At 32.4% G+C, this 17619-nt stretch overlaps 2 protein-coding genes across 2 annotated transcripts in view; one reads left to right on the plus strand and one right to left on the minus strand.

Annotated features, from left to right (window-relative positions):
* SIFaR (SIFamide receptor) overlaps window positions 1–17289 on the plus strand; it is a 33892-nt gene extending 16603 nt beyond the window's left edge. The window contains exons 3-7 of the mRNA XM_014234315.3: window positions 2527–2626; window positions 8025–8473; window positions 8546–8720; window positions 8780–9342; window positions 10102–17289. Of these exons, the coding sequence (XP_014089790.3) occupies window positions 2527–2626; window positions 8025–8473; window positions 8546–8720; window positions 8780–9342; window positions 10102–10313 (1499 nt within the window). The 3' untranslated portion in view covers window positions 10314–17289. The remainder of the gene's footprint in view (window positions 1–2526; window positions 2627–8024; window positions 8474–8545; window positions 8721–8779; window positions 9343–10101) is intronic.
* On the minus strand, window positions 4320–5383 carry LOC106617240 (uncharacterized). Its single transcript, XM_014234316.3, has 3 exons — window positions 5268–5383; window positions 5085–5194; window positions 4320–4726 (listed from the first exon to the last, which is right to left on the minus strand). The coding sequence occupies exons 1-3, from the start codon at window positions 5277–5279 to the stop codon at window positions 4579–4581; spliced, it is 270 nt and encodes an 89-aa protein (XP_014089791.1). The 5' UTR covers window positions 5280–5383; the 3' UTR covers window positions 4320–4578.
* Window positions 17290–17619: the final 330 nt, after the last annotated feature.

The raw sequence follows: 17619 nt of genomic DNA on the forward strand, positions 1-17619 counted from the left end.
ACTATTATTTTTGCTTAACGAAACTATTTAAATTTCAAAATTGAGTCGAAGAGAATTATTTAAAACATAAATAATTTACTTACGTAAAATTCTCCATATATACTATAAAAATTACAAAGGGTTAAAGGAGTTTTTAGGAGGTGTTAAAAACATAAAAAGTATACAAAAAGCGTATCATAAAATCGTTCGCTAAATTTGAACAGGAATCAGAAATGAGATCTCTAACATGTGTATACTTCACATTCGTCCTAAATTAAGCTCATTTTTTCGCCCAAATACACTACACATAATATGTTCTCGATAATAAAATAAGAAATGTATTGCAAATAAATTTATATTTGTAGTATATTGAAAGCTATGATCAAATTTAGTGTTGTAACAACGATTTCAACATCTCTATAAATGTAAAAATGTAAGAAGATTCGTGTGCATAGCACGTGTGTGAAATATTTTATAAGGGAAATTTTCAGTTTCCGTTATAAAAATGAGAATTCGCAAGGTTTGCTCATGTGAACAATGGGGAAAGTCAACTAGAGTGTTTATTGTATTGCTCGTAAAAGTAAAAGTACAAAAATCTTGCTCAAAGCAGGAAAAACGTAAAAAAGTTGTGTTAAATGTCCGTAAGCATTTTTATGCTTAATAACTTTTGTCAACGGGATTTACCACGTATTCCCTGGTGCTGAAAACATGAGAAAAATCCATAGTGGCTTGACTGGTCTAAATTTTTGATTTTACTGTATTCAATAAAAATTAATTGTCAACGGAAATATTGTCTTTGGCTGAGAAATATTTTCAGGGGGTAATCGGTTAATTTACACCTCAATTACTTTTCTCATCGCTGTAATCGGCACAAGAGATAATACGTTTCATCAGAGCAATATAATTTTTCTAAGGTTTGAATTTTTTATTTTTTGCATATATACACCTCTATTTAAAATTTTACATAAAAAAAACTCGTGGAAGGCCAAATATATGTATATCATTTCGGCGCTGTTTTCTCTTTGAATGAGTTGAGCTGCTTCCAATTGAATGCTATTAGTTCTCGATTTAAATAATTCCTTTAACAAAGCACGTAACTGGACAATTAAAAGTGTTTAAATATCATTGCCTCACCTTCGGTATATTAATTTTTTGACTAATATTTTTATTAGTAAATAACTTTTATTAAACTTGTTATCTCTTTAGCACACGTGCCTTTTATTGCCCACAAAGGCATTAATTTAAATTCTGGTCAAACTATATAGCCACCCATATATCACAACGATTTAATAGGTATTACTTTGGTACCGTCCAGCGTCTTTAAGGACACATATTAACCTCAGGTGTAATTAAGTGGTAAGAATGTGATTTTACCTTTTTCTTTGCTCTCTAACTCACTTTGGTGGTAATGACATTTTGTTCATGCGCACATACGCACATAAACTTATACATATTTGTATGCATGGTTAATCAATGCCAATGCAAAAGCATCTCTCGTCCTTCACGGCGTATACGCAACATTTGTTGAATGACATTTTGAAGCAGGCTTGAGAAAACAGTGTATGTGTATAAGTACATAATAAACATACGCGCATATCTATATACAGGCAGATAAATGTACTCAACGCATCTACATAAGTAGGTGCAAAGCCAAGAGCACTTCATCTACTCTTCTGCTGATAAAGCATTTACGTGTACAAGTTTCGTGCTTGATTTACTATATGGATCCGCAATTCATAAGTATATGTGTACGAATATATACTTGTAGGTAGTAGACTCCTATAAATGAAATAACGTTAACTTTGTCTGCACCGAAGGTATAATACAATTCACGGGGAAATTTTTTATAACATAAAAGAGTATTAAAAGATCTTCATTTTTATTTTGATCGATCAGTTTGTACGGAGGCTACACAAGTATGCTATAGTGGTCCGATTAATTCTTTCCAAATTTCGTGAATATATGCAACAAATGTTGAGGATATAAAAATGAGTTTTTCAGCCGAAAATAGCTTAAACTATTATACATATATCACAAATGTATTTTTCAAAAAGTTAAAATTATAAAATTCTAAAACTAAATCCAATAATCTGCCCAATATCGATCAAATACTGCTTTTACTTGTATTATGTCAGTTTTGGGTATGGGGACGAAATAAAAGCCGGACTCATGGAGAGATTGAAAAATTATCTAAAATCGTTGGTTTGAAATGGAAAAAGGGAAAATTGAATTTCTTTTTTAAATAACCATTACAAAAGGTACTTTAATGGTATCAGTTCATTAATTCAATAAAAAACTAATTTAATCCTGAAATCTATTTAGCCGTGCATTAATGGAAAACATTAAAATCAAATTCGTAACATTCGTAATGATATAAATATAAAACCAAAATAAATATATATATTATACTATATATATATATGTTATATATAACGATATATATAAATAATATATACATACATTTGTATGTGTTAATGGCTCTATTATGTTAATTGTCTGTCTCATTGCCAGTTACTTAAATTAATTGTCTTTGTTCTCTTCTTTTAGCCTGGATGCTGGGCTGGCTGATGTGCAAGACAGTGCCATATATACAGGGAGTATCTGTAGCAGCATCCGTCTACAGTCTAATTGCCGTTTCACTGGATAGGTAAGTAAAGCATATATCCACACTCCGCACTTTTCATAATAGTCCTTAATTTAACGGGCTCTTGTAACATGTAAATTAACATTGCCGCCTATCATGTCGACCGTGCGAAACTCAAATCAGTTACAAAAGCAAAACAAAACGAGATTTTGTATAATTAAACATACAAAAAATGCTACTTAACCATGTATAATTAAGATATATATTATTTGCTGAATATATGTATACGGATTACAAGAGGCGGTACTTAGCTTCACAGTGGGAAGTCGTGCTATTTAATTTCATTTGCATTATAGTCTTCGTCTATAGTCTAATTTTTAATTCCAAATTTATTAATTAAAAAATTCGCAACCCTGCTTGTAAGCCAGAAAAAACGAGTATTTTGTAAAATTTTTTTGAAGAGGCATTCTGTTTTATAACTTAATTATTTGTGATTCATTTTGAAAAATTTTGGATTTCCTTGATCCTGATCTCCAGTAGCAGCTTCAGAAAAAGAAAGTGAAAAAGATGTTTCTGCTTAAAATTCTTTTAAATTCACAAAAACAAAAAAATGTCTCATCGCTGTACACAATGATAAAAGGACTAGTCAAACTTTACATTTTTGACAAACTGCCGATTTCCCAAAAAAATTTGTACAAATTTACGCTTCAAAGTGGTTTAAAATCAGAATCTGTCTATGAAGGTCATGTAAAAATTTCAAACTTAAATTCAAATTAACACAAAAACTCAGAATTTACTATATTTCATTAGTTAACTTATTCTACAATTATTGAAAAATCAAAGTAGAGTGTGGTTAAAAGAAATCTAAAAATATTAAAAATTTGTGGTCAAAATATCTTACAGTGAAAATAAATAATATATGAAAGAAAATGGGACTTCTTTTTTTTTTGAAGTAAACTTAAAATTCAGAATGATATATTTCGATAATGTTTTCTGAGATCGTTAATGAAAAACTGATCAAAACGGATCGGTCAAAAAATTTCTGAATATTAATTTAGGACGAGAGAGTTATAAGGTGACTTATAATGGCTGATACAGACTCTGCAGCCTGGTAAAATTAAGTCATTTTTCATAAGATCTCATTCTCATTCTCATAGAACTTAAAAACAAAATATTTAAATCCCATATTTTGTATACAAAACACTATCATTTAAGAATTTTTTGCCAATAAGAAAATTCACTACAGATAAAGATTGACTTGAGGTGAATCCTCAGAGCTAAGACCGATAACATAACCCCTCAAATAGCAGAAGAAACTCGGTCTAGTATCTACAAAGATCAACTGTTCTTTTAGAAAAAATTTATCTGAGGTTCCAGTTTTAAAATTCTTTCTTGTAATATATATACATATGTATATCTGATATGATTTATCTCCATAGATGGGGTTATAAACCTCGCTTGTTGCTTAATTGTTTGCTATAAGCACTCTGAAATATGCTATAAGTTTGAACTAATCGTAAGTTAGCGTTAATGGTAACAAAAGCCAATTTCCAGAAAATAATAGAAAACGAAAAAGGTGAAAGGCAACACGATGCTTAAACCAACCTTTTGCAGTTTTACGAACTTCTGCAAATATTTGTCCATATAAAACGATGTTTAACATAGTATAGTGAGTGCTTGAACTAACAACCTTCCGTTGCGCTCGTTCACGTTTCCGAAACATACTTACACATAGCGTGCTAAATGATTTTCACAATTTTATTGTTGTTTTGCTTGTTGTATTTTACTAATTTCGGGGATTTCATAGTACAGAATTAAAGTAAGAATGAAGGGGAAGTGGGATAGGAGTAGGGAGCTCGTAATCTACATATATTAACGCACTAAGCCATCGTTGCATTCGATTAACTGAAGTAGTCCTTTCGTTGATTTTCATCAACGTTCACCGACGATTGCGGGGGCTGCAGAGGAGACTGGCGTTGGTGTTGGGGCGTCTGCAGCCGCCATGCCGCCGGGGCTCAGTGATGCACAACGACGGCCGGATGGGCATGATGGACTGGAACTACAGGCACAACTGGCTTTATGACCGGCACTAGTGGCACCACTGGCTTGGCAATGATTGGTGTCACTACGGTCTTCACTGGAACGGGATGATGAATTACGTGACTGCAATAAAAAAACGAAAATGCTTAATACTTGTAGTAAATGCTGCGAGTGCGTTAAGCAAAGAAATCAAATGGAAACAAAAAGAGAAAAATGCGTAAAATATTTGAGTTACAAAGAATATTTTAGTATGGTAACAAAGAAGAGTGCCATTTTCCAGCTCAATGCAGTTACCGCCAGCCATTCGGGCCATTGGCACCACTTGGGATAAATACTTAAATATTTATCTTCATTTATGTATACATATGATTCTATATGTATACTTATATTCGATTTTTATCGATAACTCCAAAATGTTGCACTTATTTTAATATGGGAAATGCGCCACTACTTCTTAGTTGGTTTAACGCTAACTACTTACGAGTGCACAGCGTGTGCGCCGTGATGTACGATCGGCGTGAGAGGTACGGCAGGAGCGACCACAACACCAGGCTCGGCGCAAGCGAAGGCGATGACGGAGAGTACAAGCACCTAGTCGAAAGCGATCGGAGTGTAAGGAGAAATTAATAAATTAATATTTACATAAACTTCCAAAACTACTTACGATTTTGAACATTTTTGGTTGTGTTTGAGGTTTAAAGGAGTATAAACTATTTTAAAGTATTGGAAGGAGTGTTGTTATTGCAACGGAGGGATTAATGTGACTGTTGCATTTCAGTGAATTTCCAAATGCTTTTATACAATTTTGACGTTTTTCGCTACTTAACTGAGTTAAATTAAAGTAAAACTGGGCGACCGCGGTCAATGTTAGCGCTGGAAAGTAAGTTACCGGTATACAAATGCGTTTGTCATAGCGGTAGTGGAGGTGACGGCGCAACACTATGCTTTAATCAAGTCTACTGTGGGCTCCAAGGAGATTGGCATTGCGGCTCTATTCATGTAACTTTTCAAAAGTTGCAACTATGACAAAATACTCGTAAGTATAAAATATATATGCAAGTACGTGTGTACTCGTATGTACGCATATACATGTGGCTTTGTCGCCTCTATGCGCATGCCTAGTCATATATACTTTCATGTGCACGAATGACCGCCCTGACACTCACTCCGCGAGTCAGCTGTTCTACTGGACGATGATCGATGCCGTAGCTACTTTATGTGTTGATTTTTTGTTCATTCTATGTTATTGATAGCTAATAAGATCAAGTTCAGTATTTTCATAAATTGTGTTGCTTTCCATGGACAGTGAGTTTATTAGCTGTTAGAGAGCTTAGAATTTTGTCACTAACATAATTAGTCACATGTGCTTAGAATTAGGTTATATAATAAAATAAAATTTAAAGTAAATAAAATTATATTAAAAAAAACTGGTATATTTAGAGCTTTAAATCATAAAAAGTAGAGTTATTCACTTGAGGATCGGTAAATACTAATTTCTAATACCAATTTCTAGGGATAAAAGTTTCAATAATTGTCTTCAAAACATTTCAGATGGTGGTCTATTACGGCGCTCTCTTAAAGTCTCATCTTTGAAAGATGATTCAGAGAGTATATACTTTTTCATGACAAAAGGTCGAAATGACACTGTTTCAAATAATTTCTTTAAGTAAACAGAAACAGATCTACATCGATCCAATCAAGCTCTATACTTAGGTGACCATATTTGTACCGACAAAATCCGGGACGGTTTTTTTAGTCATAGATTTTTTCCATGTTACAATTCACTGAAAATCGCGACATATAATAGGTGAGAGAGCAACACAATTTTATTCAATTCATTCTTTTTGTTTTTTTAATTTTTAAGCTCGGGACGGCCGAGACGCTTAACTCGGAATTCGGCCCCGGCCAAACTGGGACGAATGGTCAGCTAAGTCTATACCCATTAGTTCACACCCGAAAATTTTTGTTGAATGGTTTACACAATACAATACCAGCAATATTGGAACTGTATTACTAAGTTTAACCAAGTTTCGTAAAACGATTGATTTAATCCTCCAGTCTAATATTGAAATAAATAACAGCTTCAATATAAAACTACTTGACCCAGTCTGCTCAAATATAAATACAATAATTTCCTTTATGAGAGGAATGTTAGTTAGTTAGTTGTACTTTTCTTTGGAACCACAATTGGTTTCCGAGACATATGGTAAGCCTGAACAACGATTGTGAGGAAGCTGAAAAGCTTTTTAGAGATATGTTATATTTTTGAAAGTACAAGTATGCGGCGGAGGTTTCGAAAATTCTCAAATTTACATTAATCGCGAATTTGGAATATTTCATCCTTATATTTATCACTTGTTGTAAGCCTCGACTGGGATAGCTTTCAGTGCCTTTTGCAAATTTTGTCTTTTTTCGGTTTCGGCTCATTTTCGGTACGTTATTCTCTAAGTTGTTGGACTGTTTCGACGTCGTATTCATAAACCCACGCCTGGTCACAGGTAATGATGCGTTTGATGAATGTAGGGTCCTCAGCTCAAAGTGGATTTTGTAAAAGATTAAAGTCTTTCGGTACGAGTCTAACATTAACACATTTCATACCCATTTCATACCCGATTTTCAAGCACAGTTTCATTAACCTTTTCGATCTTAGCGTCATTAACAGAGGGCGACTTGTATGATGTAAGTTTTCGAAGGATTTACGACCTCCACTGAATGCTTTCTGCCACTCAAATACTTATGCTCGTGATAAAGTATACTACCTAAAAAACCTTTTGCGATTCTGTAGTCTTGAATCTATTGGAAGCACAAAATTTCAAGCAAACTCGTTTTTCAGTTTCTTTTCCATGGTAAAAATAGCCAGATAAACTTTTCGCGTTGTAAACAAACAACTGCCAAACACGTACTAATTGACATAAAGAGATCCAACTTCACACGAACATAAAAAAGATTGTACCAATCAAGGAATCAAGGACCAATCAATGTTTTTATCGAGTCGGTTTGTGCGCGCAGTTTATATGCAACAGTCCGTGTAAAATTTGATCAGATGGTATTATGTATCTGATACATAAACGAAATCTTCAATCATTCTATAATATCTATATCTCCTCAATTACGTTAGGAACTAATGTATAACTTGCTCGCATTAAAATGAACGAATAATATTAATAAAATACTTCTCTCTAAAAAAATCTCATGATTTCCTCCATATTTCATCCCACTGTATATAGCTATATAATACAGAAGTGTAAACCAGTAAACAGTTGACATCAACCGAAATGTGAAATTGAGTCATAAACTACAATAATTTCACCTCCACTTTTATGACGCCCTTTCAATAGCAATATGCTAACTTCTTAGTGCTTTTTAATTGCACTTTTACTGCCACTAAATTGCATGCATAAATATTTTTTGACATTTTCAGATTCATTGCAATCTGGTGGCCACTTAAGCAGATGACAAAAAGTCGGGCACGCTTTATGATATTATGCATCTGGCTGATTGCCTTGAGCTCTACAATACCCTGGCTTTTATATTTTGATCTCGTGCCGGCCGCTGAGTCGTTTCCGGCAGCGCCGAACCTCTATCTCTGCCAAGAGGTATGGCCACCCGGTTCAAATGGCAATCTATATTTCCTCCTAGCCCATTTAGTGGCTTGCTATCTACTGCCAATGTCTTTGATAACACTGTGCTATGTGTTGATTTGGATAAAGGTGTCCACGCGCTCGATTCCCGGTGACTCTAAGGATGCACAAATGGATCGCATGCAACAGAAGTCGAAGGTGAAGGTTATTAAAATGCTTGTGGCGGTTGTTATACTGTTCGTATTGTCTTGGCTGCCACTTTATGTGATCTTCGCCAGAATTAAATTTGGTGAGTTCGCAAGAAACACTTTTTTGTGAATTATTTTAATTTAGTTTTTTCCTTTTTTTGTTATTTTTTCAGGTGGTGAACTCTCAAACGAAGAAAGTGAGGTACTCTACAAGGTGACACCCTTCGCGCAGTGGTTGGGTTCTTCCAATTCCTGCATCAACCCCATTTTATATGCATTTTTCAACAAGAAGTATCGACGTGGCTTCGCAGCCATTATACAATCCCGATCATGCTGTGCCCGCATACGGTCATTTTTCTACGACTTACGCTTAAATATATATAATACTCATAGCCTAATTTTTACAGATATTATGATAACGTCGCAATTGCCTCGTCCACCACCAGCACTCGCAAATCCTCGCACTATCACCAAAATAGCTCACGGAAGAGTCCCAGCAGCCCTGGCTTGCGCAAAACTAATGCTGTCTCCTATATTTATGAGCATCAGTCGCTTCGTCGCCATCATCACAACGCCATGTTGAAGCAGGACAGCAATCTGTCGCAGCAAATGTTACTGAAGCAGGATTCACATGGCTCCAGACAATTTTTAATCAAGCAAGAGAGCGCCTCTAGCGATGGATCGCGGCGCATGCTCTGCCAGCAGGATAGTAATGGTTCGAAAGTTTCACTAACCAAACAGGATTCGATTGTTTCGTATATGGATACAAGACGCAATGGTTTGGATAAATGTCAAGACTCTTGCTCCACGCAAGACAACATGTCGATTGATTCACGGCGTGGCACGAGCTTTAAGTTGGATACACCACACAATTATGGTTCGCCCAGCACCAGCGCCGCCATGTTGGAATGTAAAAGACAAAAGTTTGTGAAACAAGACTCGGTGATTTCATTTGTGGACCAAAGGCCTGGTAAGTGACCTATTGTTCAACAGTGTTTAGTATCTTAAACCTTACCCCAAAGAAGAGTCTCTTCTCAAAAAATTATAATTGTTTCATGTGTTGAGACCATTATGAAATTCCACATCCGCCTTAACGAGATTCCGCTTTATGGATGTGATATTTCTCTTCCTATGACGTAAAGTGCTTGTGCTCTTTAAAAAACTAAGTGTCTAAATCGATTTTCCCCGTTTTGAAAACGTGATGTACACCGAGAGATGTCTGTATTATATTTATATTATTTATAAGCCAAAGCGTCCCCAAGTCTTTTATTCCAGATTTCCGGCTAAATATTGCTTTGAATTTCGGCTTGATTAGAACTAGATTTGTAGGCTGAGAATCATTAACCAGGTGGTCAGGGGCAGTTTTCCCAACGATAACTAACTTCCATGACCACCATTAGTTTCTGGTATGAAAGTAATAAATAGTGGCTACTATAATTCGGGCCTTTCTGAAAAGTTTCATTCGAATCAATTTTGCACCGAAGACTTAGCTCCCAAGCAGAGTGCTGAGTCTATATGAGTCTGTGTGACAGAGGGGAGGGCACAATAGCGCTCAAACAATGAGAACAGTACTGCGACAGAGGAAATTGCTCGCAATCAGTTCCAAAGATGAACAGACGCTGAAAGTAATTGTAGGGTTCTTTATATAAACCTCATCCTTAAAGGTGTCTGTCACTATAATACATATTAACATACATTTTTCTTTCTGTTATTTCCCTGCTATTTATAGAACCCAGACGACATCAGCTGGTAAAGCAGGATTCTGTTATTTCTTTCGCCGATCAACGACGCGGTGTTCTTAACAAACAGGACTCCATAATTGCATGTCACAATCGCACGGGGGACGGCACTGGACATCATGTTTCGATCTTAAAGAAAACCGAGGCCTCACTCGGCAGCGCGCTGGCATCGCCCCGACGGAATATAGAAATGTTTGAGTAATTCATTTGGAGAAATTACAACAAAAACTAAATAAATAAACACTATGAATTGCATTGCAAAGGAAAGTTAGTCAACAACAATAACAACACATTTAGATTAATAGCAGATAATTGAAAGATTAACAAAGTAGCCATTTCATAAATGATTATTCGTATTAACATTGCTATATATTACATGGAAACAAATAACAACAACACCAACAAATACACTACAATTTATACTAAAGATTTCATACAGCCATACATTCTTACAAAAAACAAACATAAAGCGCTCCATACACATACACATATAAAAGTGTGTTATTGAGCGTTGTAACTTACATACATATCCTAAACGTAGGTGTTAGTGTAACGGGAAGCAAATGCATACAAAGTGACAAGCAAATTGTAATCAGGGCGCACATTTCTTATATGTATTTATATATGTATGTATATGTAAAGATTTTATGTATGATAGATGTTTAAGTAAATGTTATGAGCAGGTGCATACAAAAATACACACATACATGTTTACAAGTGTATACGTATTGGTGTATTAAATGTTTGTATGTCAGTGCGCAAGTACTATAGATAAGTCTAGCTTAATTAGAGGTGCGTATAATATTAAGTACAGTTTTTATTTGAGGGCGAGCAACAATTATAATGATGATGAAAATGATGATGATGATGAAAATGATGACGATGATGAAAACGATGATTAATATGATTAAGGTAATGATAATGATGGTGATTATGATGATAAAGAAGATAATGTTGATGACGGTGATGATGATAATGGCGATGATGATGACGATGATTATTAATGTTGATCTTGATGATGACGATTATAATGATAATGACATGATGATTTTGGTGACTATAATGATAATTATAATAATGGTGATGATGATTTTGATGATAAGGATTATAAGTAATGTTGGGTGATATGCATTTTGTACGAGTTTCATATGATAGTTTCGGATATACATACACACACACGCATACTAAGTATGTATGTAATGTTTTAATGATTGTTATACTGTAGACATACATACATACATATGTAGGTACAGATTTACGGCTATGAAATGTTTTATAACGAATGAAATTTGAAATTTGTATTTTTATGAGTATTTAAGTAAAGAGTATTGAACGAATTTCAGGATACAACAACAGATATAAAAACAAATATAGGAGAAACAAAAAACTCATAACTCACATACGTACAGAGCCATACATACATACATATATAATATAAATACGTACATACAAACATACATACATATGTACTTGCAAGCTGAGCAGAATTATCTCAACTGTCCAATATGTGTATGTATATGTAAAATTTGAGTCACACCGAGTTCTAAATGCAATGTACCTACTAACAGCAACATTTATGATTAAGAACAACATTCTTACGATTTATATATTTATATTGAACGTTAAGTTTGGTAAAGAGCAATGATTTTAGCTAACAATGTCATACGTACATACATACTTACAAACAAACATGCGATTATTGGAAATTTAATTATGCATAAACATACATACTTACATAGATATGAGTGTAAGTATGGAAATAAGTTGTTCAGCTTATTATTTTTAAATTTTTCGCATTTTTAGAAAAATGATTGATAAGAAAAAAATTTAAAAAAAATATTTATAAATATACAATATTGTTAAATTAACATAAAATATGTATTTATTATATTAACTATCAATATACATGCATATAATGTTGAAAATTAGACACACTTGACCGTCTCAGTGACAGTGTGACTTAAAGTAAGGCGCCTAGAATTGTTTTGTTAACAACTTTTAGTACTTGATTATGTAGTTACATATATATTACATAGATATACTTATGTGAATATACATATAATATATTATATGAGTGGATTAAATTCACAGCATCATGCACAATTATATATAAATAATTTTAGGAAATTGTTTTAAATTCGCTTTAAGGGGTTATATACACTTGCAAATCAGAAAAAATACGTTTTTTTGTTATTATAATCTTGCTGCATGTGGCTACAGAGTATAATAGCTTTGTTCACCTAACGATTGTTTGTATCACCTAAAACTTCTCGATCATTTATATAATATATATATATGGAGTTATCAATATATATATATATATATATATATAAATGACCAGGATGACGAGACGAGTTGAAATCCGGATGTTTATCTGTATGTGCAAGCTGTAACTTGAGTAAACATTGAGATATCCTAATGAAACTTGGAACACGTGTTCCTTGAGAAAAAAGTGAGAACGCACACAAAACGCAACTAAACGAAAATCTATAAAGTGACATAACTGGTTTTTTGGTACAGGGGAATGCAGCTGTGGGCTTAAACTTTTAAAAAACTTAAAAAAACGCCCTCTAATAGGTTTATATCCTAAGCCACTAATGCCATAACCACCAAATCCGCTCAAATCTCTTAAGCACCCCTGCCGATACTGTAGAAATGGGTTAAATCGGGTGATCATTATTAAAATCGCAAAAAATAAATACGCTAGAGACATTAAATTTTACACCTAGGATGATACAAGGGGACCTTATAGGAGCCGCGGTCAAAATTGAATAATGGCACAAGGCTTGGCACTGACATTTCGGTTAAAACCCATAGCCCAGGACCCATTCTACGGATTCCAACCAAATTTGGTATGTAATATTATCTTGATATTACCATATTATAGGTCAAAAATTGGCGAAATCGGACCCACGCCTACTTCCCATGTAACACAATTTTAAATTCCTTTTGATTCTTTCACTTTCCACTATGCAAATCAAGCATCAATAAATGTACGGGATAAAACTTTACCCAAATAGGTCCAAACCGGACTTAAAATATTCCAGCCTCCAGATACCAAATATGTGGAGCCTAGTTCTTATAGCGAACATTTTATCGAAAATATCAGTTAATCTGTGAAATACAAAATATCACAGAAATTCAAAAAGAATTCTTTTCTAATAATAATAATAATAGCCCCCATATGGTACGTAATAGATTTCGAATTACCGGCTAACTTTATATCGCATATATCGGCAAATAAGTAAGATACCTTAACAAAATTCAGTGAAAGTATAATATTGTATATATTATAGTTTAATGCCGAAAATATGTGAAATTGGTTCACAAATTACCCAAACTACCATATACAACATATATTGATTTTCGTTGTTCTAACAAACCTTGACCTGAAGGTATTTCCCTAGCTTGGAACCTGGCAAGTTGCAAGAATATGAAACGTTCGTGTTCACGCCGAATTTAGCCCTTCCTTGCTTATTTTGCTTTAAACAGTTATTAATAAATAATATATAGTTATTTAATAAATAAATAAAAGTAATGTACAAACACAGAATTTTATATACTTTAATAATCGGCGATTAGTCCCAAAAAAATGGCGTCTGGTGGTGAGGAAGATGGTTCTGGTTAAAATTAACTCAAATTCAAAAACTAAGAAGTGTTTCTTACTTTTTATTTTTGATTTTGTCCAAATGGCGCCATCCTAAAAAAATTAATTTTTGTGAACAAATTTACACTGCAGTGTGGCTTAAAAAAACCAAGTTATTATCATAATCTTAGGCCTTCAAACATAACAAATATATCTAAGAAGGTCATGTGAAAATTACAAGTAAATCGGTCCAACCATGTCGAGGACATTCTCCTTACCGACTCTGAAACCAACGTTTCAAGAATAAGATATTTAACATTTTGTGATGCGCATACACCAAGTAAAAATATTCTTACGTATACACACATACCTCCGAAACTATTTCAAATTTTCGGAGAATATTCTCAAATATATCAGCGCTCGATATTCATATACAAATATACGAAACCAAAAATCGATATTTTGAAATTCACAAGTTGATATAACCCCTTAAGCCTCAGTTGATACACAACGTATGTTACAACAAAAAGTTCAAAGTAAAACCAAATAGACAACCAAAGAAATTGAAATTATATACATATATATGTATTTTGTTATTCAATCACGTTATTAATGCGCTAATCAAATTAGTTCACATGCTTGTAAATCTTATAACTTATATTGTTTATATTTAATATAAATAATAATATTGTATAAATAATATTTATCAGCCAAAATGATCTTTTTTCGATTTGAATCGCATTTAGGGAAAGCCAGGATAGTGCGCTATGTCGCATACATAAATAATTTGTAGAATCGAATACCCATACATACATAGATATATATATGTATACATGTTAATGCACCCTGGAGGAAAAATGGCTTTAATTGAATTTTAAAACTTTTAAAGATTTTGATTAATAAAATGTTCTTAGTGAGATTTTTGGGCCCACTGAGAAGATATAGTGAAAATTATTAAAACCAAACACCGAATTTCGGCATTTTGAAAAATTTAATTATTAATTCGAATAAATTCTATAATTTTTCTTAATTTTAACTACTATCATTGATTGTGATTAAAGTTTTTCGGTTCTACAAAAAAGATTTTGTTCAGACTTTTACATCAACCTGACTATAATTTATTTCATAAATTATAATCTTAAGGAGCATACTAGAAATTTTGAAAAAATTAATTTTTTATTTTGCTTGTTTTGAAAGTCTAGGTATATATGTATTTAAAAATAACATACTTAAATTTTTAATGAATATTCGAAACATTTCTTGAGTTACAGGCTTCTAAAGAGTAGCCACTCATTTCAATCAGCTCATTTCAATTATAAACACGTTTTTCGTCTAAATTTTGAATTTGCTATAGTCATTACTTGGAAACAAATGATCCGTTCACTATTAAATTTTTTCTGCATGCTCTATATATGTATAGCTCCCCATACCAATTGTAGCATGCCAAAAACGACCAAAATTTTAGTAAAATACAAATTTTTCACTGTACGGACAATATCTTTCAAAGATATTTTTTTTAGGTTTCATCCACGGAAAAGGTTGAAATCACTACAACAGCGGAGACCTCCCGTCGGAGATATATATTATAATAAAAATTGTAAATAAAACGGAAGCTCGAAATTTCACACAATCATTTTCTTTTTGAAAAAATTGAGACTACCCCAGTTATATCAATTCCAATTTGTTAGTTAATATATATTTAATCATGATTATGATCCAACCTAATTATAGAATACCTTAGTATTTCCTGCTGGGTGCCAAAGCATGTATACAATAGTTTGTGTGTGCAAGTTTCGTTTGAAAAAAAATTAAATATTATACATATATGCTTAATAAATAAATAGTAGAACTTGGATGAATTTGATCACACATTAAGGTAGGACATCATGGAAAAAACTATATTTTTGAAACTCAATTCTGTTCGTTTCCTAACGGGTCTCATTTTTTGAGCATTCTCAAATTCTCTTCATTACTTCTACAAAATACAAAATGAGTACAAAGCCGGATGTGTCATTACTGCCGATGATGATGACCCGTGCTTTGTGAGATTATGTATGCATAAGTATATGCGCGTATATACATATGTACATATATATTGTACATTGGTATATATGTAGTATGTATGCAAACTTTCCTCAATGTGTGATCTAATTTACCCAAGCACACTTTTCTATTAATGTAAGCTATTTAGATACATACGTATGTATATCAAATGCAGCAAACGCAATCGTCGTTGTCATTTGGCACAAAATAAAATAGAATAATCAACAAAATGGTTCAAAGTTTTATAAAAGTTACTTAACTACATTTTTATAAACCTACATACATAAAGATAAGGAATGTAATTACATTCATGGAACAAAGAGCGAAGTAAATACTTAAACAATACAAATATTTGAAATAAATACCAAAGATTAATTAGAGCATATAGAGTAAGTACATAGAGACACAAACTAATAGAGCTAATTAAAAAAAAATCTACAACAAAAAAGTCAGAAAACCAAAGCGGAAGAAATACTCCAAATAAACTAATGACAACAAACACTTCATATACACATTTATATAGTATGTAGATGAATAGCGAAGTGCATACATACATACATACGTATGAATGTGAAAAGAATTTGTACTTAGCCGCTTTTGTATGTTCATATTCAATACTTAAAGTATTTACTATTAGCTGTCAAAAATATACTACATACATCGATATAAATACATATATGCAAACAAAGAAAATGAAATTACTCGAACTAGGAACAGTCGCAGAATATAACATAAATAATATATTCATACTGTGTGAGATATATGGCATACATAAAGTTACATACATATATTGCATACTAGAAATATGAAATTGTTTTTAAATCACAAGTTTGATATAAAAGAAAAATGAAACCGTCACACATACCACGTATTCAAAAGCTAAAACAAAAGTATTACATTTTAAAAATGTACCTAACAAACTAACTCATACTTACATACTTATATATTAATGAAATTATAAAAAATTAAAATAAATCACAAAATTATTTATATCAAGCTAACTTTAAGAAATATTTTATAAAATATTTTTCAAATGCACGCATGAGTCAATAGTAGGCATATTATTTGAAAACACTGACGAAACATAAATATGTTTATAAATACTAAATTGTATTTACATATTATAATCAAGTAAACAATACAAAAAAAAAAAATATTGTACTCCTTCACTTTTATCATTTACTTTGCCAATAAAGAAAATTTTGTTTATGGTAATCAGCTGAGTGAAAGTCAAAGCAATTAAAGCAGATACAAGAAATATATACATACATATGTATATTTATGGAATGTATTCGTATATATGTTCTACGAAAGATTATGTTATAAACAATGTGTAAATGTTATAGAAAAACTCAAAAACTCAAAAAACAGATACATGAAACATAAAATATGAGAAATATACGTACAATACTCAAAAAACCGATTTTATTGCCATGCTGTATTCAAGAAGTTATCATCGTTAGATATTCCAAAATACATACTGAATAAAATTAAATAGACAATTACTCAAATAAATGGAAAAACCAAAAGCTATTTGAAATGTTGAGAACTTGCGTTTTTCTTAAAGGAATGAAGTAATATTATAAAATTAATATTGGGGAGTCAGTTTTAACTGTCCGACTTTGTTTATCTCTCTTCAATCTCGATTTCAACACCATTAATCGGTTTTATACGATTGTGATATTAAACGTGACTAAAAGGCAGAGTAGCGAATTTTTTAATTCAAACATTTTGGATTAAAAATAAGACTTTCAAATTTTAACTCCAATTTTGGGAAAATATAATATTATATACAATTTTTAATCCAAATTAATTAAGAGCAATTAAATACAAATAAGATAAAAAGAGTTTAACTATGTTGATATTTTATTAAAAGTAA

This window comes from Bactrocera oleae, chromosome 2 (assembly GCF_042242935.1).
Source record: "Bactrocera oleae isolate idBacOlea1 chromosome 2, idBacOlea1, whole genome shotgun sequence".
NCBI lineage: Eukaryota > Metazoa > Arthropoda > Insecta > Diptera > Tephritidae > Bactrocera > Bactrocera oleae.

What these genes read in the sequence shown, in the direction of transcription:
- LOC106617240 (XM_014234316.3), bottom strand. An exon ending in GGCGCACACGCTGTGCACTC is followed by an intron (nt 4,727 to 5,084) that starts GTAAGTAGTTAG and finishes TTTTTATTGCAG; the next exon opens with TCACGTAATTCATCATCCCG.